The sequence below is a fragment of the Pygoscelis adeliae genome, unplaced genomic scaffold (genome assembly GCF_000699105.1).
Source record: "Pygoscelis adeliae isolate BGI_AS28 unplaced genomic scaffold, ASM69910v1 Scaffold88, whole genome shotgun sequence".
In the NCBI taxonomy this organism is placed as follows: Eukaryota; Metazoa; Chordata; class Aves; order Sphenisciformes; family Spheniscidae; genus Pygoscelis; species Pygoscelis adeliae.
In genome coordinates this window covers 3830697-3837630 of record NW_008825616.1, presented here as the reverse complement: position 1 = coordinate 3837630, position 6934 = coordinate 3830697, and the positions used below count along the sequence as shown (strand labels likewise).

Sequence of the window (6934 nt, the reverse complement as noted above, 5' to 3'; positions counted from 1 at the left end):
AGAGTGACAGCCTCCACTTTGGGTTGTGAAGCCACAGGTGGGTTTGCTAGTTAACACTTTCTGACCACTGCCTGACCACTTGGAGAAACGTGTTCCGGGAAAGCCTTTGCCTTTGAATCCTGCTGTTTGTCCCCACACTCTGAACTCCAGGGGACAAATAGGAACCTTTTTTATATCCCTCCCTTTCTCTCTCTTCTTCCTCCAGACAGTTTCTGTCCTATCAATGAAGCTTGCGTTAGGCTGAAGCCTTGAGATTCGCTGCAGGTTTGGTGAGTGGTTTCTTACACCTCAGGGTGATGTGATAGGTGTACAATTTAGCTGCTGACCAGGGCAGGATAGGAATGCTGTGCCCATGAGACCTGCTCTATGCCCATCTTTTGATTCTGTCTGGAGTGTAAATGCTTTCCCTCTCTCTGCAACACCTGCACACCCAACTCAATTGCTTAGGACTGTCTTATAAATAGTAAACAAGCAGGTGGTGCACAATGAAGCATAAGTGATTATTAACAGAATTATTAGGGGCTAATCTTTATTATTGGTGCTATAATAGCGTCTTGGGATGTCAGTTGCAGAACAGCACCTCATTGTGCTAGATACTGTACGAACACAGAAGACTGCAATTTTGCTAAGTCTGTATAAATCTCTGTATAATGCCATAAGAGGCAGATAAAGACAGGCAGGTAGGCAGGCAGGGGAGCACAAAAACATTGCCAGTGTCAGGATAGAGTGACAGTCTTAACAAAGTAGCTGCCACATCATTTAATACTTGCTTAACAAATGTTTGGAGTACTCAGCTTTAGAGCAGCAAGGCTTGCCCCAGGCTTTCCTGGAATTATACGGCTTTCTATTTAGGCTGTGAAAAAGTAAATTCCTTCACTGAGCTTGTAGCGAGGATAAGATCACCATCATCTGTTCAAGGATGAAGGCAGTTACTTTAAATTGCCTCAGAATCTAATATCTCTAATGCTCCCTGCAAACTGTGGGAAGGATAAAACTGTACTGAGATTTGAATCAGGTTTTTTTTCATGCTAGTTTTAGTTTTGCGGCATGAAGTTTGAGCATGAAAAAGGGGTATTTTTCCCCTTCGTTTCTCAGGAAATGTGCAGAGAAGTCTGAACACGAAAATTAGACCACTGCATTAACTTCACATTTGTCCCCAAACCTCAGACAGGAGTTAAAGGAAGGAATCAGGCAAAACAACAAAACCCCATTAATGCAGCAAAACTGCCTCCAAAGTCAAGAGCAAGCTGATTTGCGGACATCAAGAGTCAAGCCTCAGCTTGACACACTGAGATTTTATCTAGAAATGATTTAGAGGATTGTGACCAATCTTACTCCACAAAACCTGTGCTACTTCCCAGTGTGAGGACCTGTCTGTCCATAAATGCTCCAAACACCTTGCAAGATACTGCAAATGGTAAGAGAGGAAGAGCAGTCAGCATCTCCTGATCTCTAAGAATTTGCTTTTGGACTGTTTAGGCTGATGTAAGTCCACACTGCTGCCAGAAGGGGCCAGGCCACCTTCCTTCTGCTGCCCTGGGCTAAACATTCCTGGCTTCTCCTTTCTGCCATACTAGTGCTCGTGAGGTTGCACAGTCAGCCAGCTCAGGAAGCTGATCCACCTGAGAAGCCACCCCATATAAAGGTAATGATTAGTTAAGGATCAGTTCCGTGATGCAACCCGCTGAGTGGTTACACTAATGCTGGTACCAGCTGCAGGGAGAGGGCACAAGCGCCCTTCATTCCCACAGCCTACACTTCAAAAAGAACATTAAACCCTACTGTAAATACCTGTATGTGCACAGTAATCATCAATAATGATACTGCTGTTGATTACAGGTATGGTATGAATGTTTTGGCCCAGGCTCTGTTCTTCTTTTACTTCTGACTCCGCTAGGACATTAGTATGAACAAGGATCTTAATATGCATCTGCACATGATTTACTGGGATGTCTTGATATTGTATTGTTCTGCATCTACAAAGCTAGAGACTGGGACAGAGAAGCGACCTAGTAGGGTCTGAACAGCTTTTCACCGATTCCCCAAATTAGCTGAATGAATGGTCTAGTCATCGGTGAAAGGAGTTATGACACATTTATATAATATAATACATATGCTCATGTAGATATAGAAATTCCTCACTTGAAATCGAATCCTTCAGATTTCATTGGAAGGGGGTAACTTCACGGGTGTGTTGGGCCACGTGCAAGCCTGAAGGAGGTGAAGAGGCTGGTGGTTGCGGCAGTGCACGTGTCTCTGCGCCTGTAAGCCAAGGCTGTTTGCATTGTTTCGACATTGAAATGGAGTGGACAGAAAAAATGCAGGCACGGATAGCCTGCAAAAGTAAATACTGTGTACCTAACTGTGTGAGCTCAAGGGGCAAGAAAGACACCCTCTGAGGTCAGCAGTGGTATCTGGAAAGGCAAAGATGGGACAAGCACAGGGCAGGCAAAGCAGTTTTTTGTTAACACCACGAACAGGAAGAAGCACCAGCTGACTTACCTGTACTGTATTGTTTCTGAAGTGGTTGAAGCTCTCAGCTTTGTCATTAAAATCCTAACTATGTTAAATAGAAATACAAAATTTATCTGGAAAAGAAGGAAAAGAGAGGAAAAAATAAGACCAGTGCGTCAAATAATGGCTTAAAGGATGTGATACACCTTAAAAGGCACATTTTGCAGTTCCAATCTGATTGAAAACAGCCTCTTGGTTTTACCATTGATTGCAACAGACTCAGAAGTTTACTAGAAATATCAGATTATGCAACAGCTATTAATGTTTTCAAAACAGCAATGAAAATGGTGTACGAAATTAACAGTCCCAGCGAGGAACTTATTTTTGCTCCCTTTTACTTCTTTCCCGGGTGCCACAAGGAACTAAGAGTGGGATTTGTTCGGCTATTTGCACCTGCCTCTGGCTCAGCTCATCCAAGGCTCCCCGTGTAGAGTATTTGGCAGCACTGTGCTCTGTGGATGCGGCAGGTGTTTGAAACCACCCTCCCACTCCACAGCAGGCTGTAATGGTTAGGCAGGGCTCCCCAGACCCAAAGTACAAGACTGCATTGCAGAGATCTGAATGTGAGCTAGTCACACTGGACTGCCTCTGTATTCGGTGGAGGCTATACATTGCACACGTTTAAAACAGAGCAGATGAATCATACCTGAAAAATGCCTATTTTTTTGCACTGTCTTTAAAGGTGAGATGATGGATTTACCACTTCCCTTTTTAATCTGCTGAGCTGGGTAATTATTTATTTCTGTTACAATCTCACCACTGAGAATTGAGATTTGCTCTAATTACTGTTGTTGTAGCATCTGCTAGCGAGTTTCTTACAAAAGTTTCCTCTCAGTGTAAACAGGAAAGAAAAAAAAAAACCCTGAAAAGAAGATTCCAATTTGTAGACTGTGATCAGCAGGATTTGGCACCTAGGAGCAAGTTTTGGGTTGCTTTCAACACATAAACTAGGGTAGCTTACAACATACTGATCTGTCTCAAAATTGTCGTCGATGTACACTGTCAGAAGTACAGAATTGTTGTCTCAGGATTGCTGAGGTCACAATCTAAGCTTGTGAGAAGATATTTATCTCACACTCATTTCCCAAGTCCCAGGGCTCCTGGCATTTTGCAGTCTATGAACGGAACGATTCTGTGATTGACTTCCAACTATTTATGAGCACTGTAGCAGAGCTGCCAATTTAAAGGTGTTCTCAAAATATGCTTTTTTTTCTGTGCAATGTGCTATATTTCAACGATTACAGTGTCTTGGCATCCATCATATCATTCCCTGAGGTTACTGTAACACGGTTTATAACAAATGGTGCAATAAGCACCTGAATGGACACTGGCAGTGTTGGGAATTATGTACATTAAACACTTATTATGTGAGATACAAAAATGCTGCTCTAGGAGTTAACGTGACATTTTTTGAAATTATTGTCTTAGCAGAGCAGGGCCTTAGGGAGTATAAGAAATAAATAAAACAGTGCAGTTTGTATACTTGTTCTTGCTAGAATTGTCTTTGTCATATTTAAGAGCTTGAAGTCATCTGGTTCTCACCTTATTTATCAGAGACAAAAACTGCTTCATATCACCGGTTTGACTTGAATCTTAAGCTCCTCACTTTGGTGATTGCACCATTCCTCAACGCCAGAAAGAGAAATGTTCAGAAATGTCTACTGAGGGGAGTGGGGGTGTCCTTCAGAAAGAAAACTTCTGCTTCTGAAATTCTGCTACCAAATCTTGAGGTTCTTCATCAGCTCAGAATCAGGTTTGGGTTACTTCTATCGAGGATGCAAAAAAAGCACCAATCCAAAACTTGCTACTTTTGCAATCATAATGGAAGGTGCCAGATGGAATTATAGACTTTTAGGCAAGGGCAAGTTCCAAAAGACTAATCACATGGGATTAACATGATGAACTGGACTGGAGAAAGCATTTCAGGTTTCGTGAGTCCTACTTTGATGTGACAGCAGGGGACTGGAAATTCAAATTGCCACAGGCTGCATCAGAAAAATTAGGGATTTCTCTGAAATTAAATTGCAGAAGTGCAATTCGTCAGTCCAGAAGGAGAATTGCTAGTTGACAAGTTTGGGAGTTACTTCACTAGAAATAATCTTATTCTATATAAATCAGTTTTTCATTCTCCCATTCTTTCCCCTAAGCTCCCCCATCCAAAGGGTGCAGAAAGAAAACAATGATGACATACAGAAAGGATGTATTAATACTTCTCACCTAGATTTTCATGTATGTTTGCACTGATCCCCAGTGGCAGCTGCCTTGCTCATCTGGTTGGCAGCATTAATACTGATTGTCTCCGTTGAAGCTCACTGTGTGCTGGGTACCACCAAAAGCTGAGCATCCCAATGGAGGCCACATTCAGGGAGACAATTCAGTTACCCAAGCACAGACCACAGTACCATCTGAGGCACTGTTGCATAGCTAAGGCCTATGAGTGGCACTGGTACATGGGAGACAGGGCTGATAAGAGACCGCAACTGTCTACGGCAGCAACAGGAAGGCAGATACATTGGCGGCCACTTTTAACAAGCTGCCCGAGTGTCAGAGGAAAGCCTGCTAGGGACATTATATTTAGGGACAGAACATTGAGGTGTTAGAGCGTGTCCAGAGAAGGGCAACGAGGCTGGTGAGGGGTCTGGAGAACAAGTCTTACGAGGAGCGGCTGAGGGAACTGGGGTTGTTTAGCCTGGAGAAAAGGAGGCGGAGGGGAGACCTCATCGCTCTCTACAACTACCTGAAAGGAGGTTGTAGCGAGGTGGGTGTTGGTCTCTTCTCCCAAGTAACAAGCGATAGGATGAGAGGAAATGGCCTCAAGTTGCGCCAGGGGAGGTTTAGATTGGACGTGAGGAAAAATGTCTTTACTGAAAGAGTGGTTGAACATTGGAACAGGCTGCCCAGGGAAGTGGTGGGGTCACCATCCCTGGAGGGATTTAAAAGATGTGTAGATGCGGCACTTAGGGACATGATTTAGTGGGCGTGGTGGTGTTGGGTTGACAGTTGGACTTGATGATCTTAGAAGTCTCTTCCAATCTTAATGATTCTATGATTCTATGATTATTTCTATAACATTTTCTGGGAGAGAGGAACACTGAGGCCAGAACAGGGGCGTAGGCCACTCACCCTGTGTCCTCTTCCTAGTTCTTGCATTGAATATGCTGCACATCCTTAGTCACATGGGCAGTGTTTGAGCCTGTGGGTCTGAAGACAGACACTAAAATCCACCTGAGGACGTACTCAGCAATCTCAAGTCTGCATTTCAGAGTGACTGTCACCCTGCTTCTTCCATTAATGTTTGTAGTCATGTACTTGTCAACAATGTGGATGGTCTTGCAAACATCTTACTGTTATACTGTTTTCCTTCTCTCTCCCAAAGTTCTCCTTTGCTGTGCAATCTTTCAAACGCTGGAGAGGATGCTTTAGGTCTCATGCCTGCAATAAAACTGAGTAGTCTTGTAGACAGCCCTAAGGTAGATATCTACCCCTGAGCTAGTTACCACCAGCTCCTTTAATAACCGATGGAGAAAAATAGCTACTTTTACATTATAGTTCCTCCTGTCTATTTGAGATGTTTACTTCAGCATGACATGATTCTCCCCACTTTGAAGTGCCTCTTTATGTGAATTGCACAGACAGACCTGTTGGGAGGGTATATATTATAGGGCTGTGTTACAGGGCTGCATTTAGTGACTGCCTAAACACAGTCACTAAGAGCCATTTTTGGTGCCATGGTGTATCCTGCCTGACCTCAGACTACTACTTCAGAAGAGCAGGGGCTTTCTAGAGGTATCTTTCTAGAGGTATCTTCTCTGCCAGACCCATGTGGGGCTGATAGAGCATCTGAAAAGGTACTATGCACCCATGTTTAGGCAAAAAGACCTCTCCTCTGAGTTAGATTAAATAAATCCTATCTTGATAGTCTTAACATTTCCCAGTGGAACAGCTGTGAATACAAAGTTACACTGATTTTTGGAAAAGCACAAAGGAACAGAAGAAGACTTCTTTGGCTAATGGTTGGCTGCCTTAATCCATTTGGCACTTCGGTGCTACAGTAATAACTGTCATTTACAGAAAATCTGTCCCATTGCTCACCCAAGGCTCCAGAAACACTGATCCCAAATTCCACCTTACCTAACTGCAGAAACAAGCTCAGACCTGGGATTTTTATTTCCTGTTCTGATCCTCATAAATGGCTGCTCTGTAAATAGCAAACCCGGATCCAAACTCCTCTGGATTCTTAGGGAGGGTCCCAAGTTTAAACTGCTCTGAACTCTAGACGTGACATTTACTCACACAATTACACTTTGCTAACATTTAATACATTAATTTTATATGCCCCTCAAAGCCCTGGTAATCACCTAAGGACAAATGTCAGACCTGACACCCAGTCATCTGATCACCCTGCATATGCTGATGTGTG

General features: G+C 43.3%; 1 protein-coding gene across 1 annotated transcript in view; it reads right to left on the bottom strand.

Annotated features, from left to right (window-relative positions):
• The window catches only part of CRHR2 (corticotropin releasing hormone receptor 2), a 164187-nt gene that overhangs the window by 17723 nt on the left and 139530 nt on the right, over positions 1–6934 (bottom strand). Inside the window, exon 11 of the mRNA XM_009333315.1 lies at positions 2503–2588. Within this exon, the coding sequence (XP_009331590.1) occupies positions 2503–2588 (86 nt within the window). The remainder of the gene's footprint in view (positions 1–2502; positions 2589–6934) is intronic.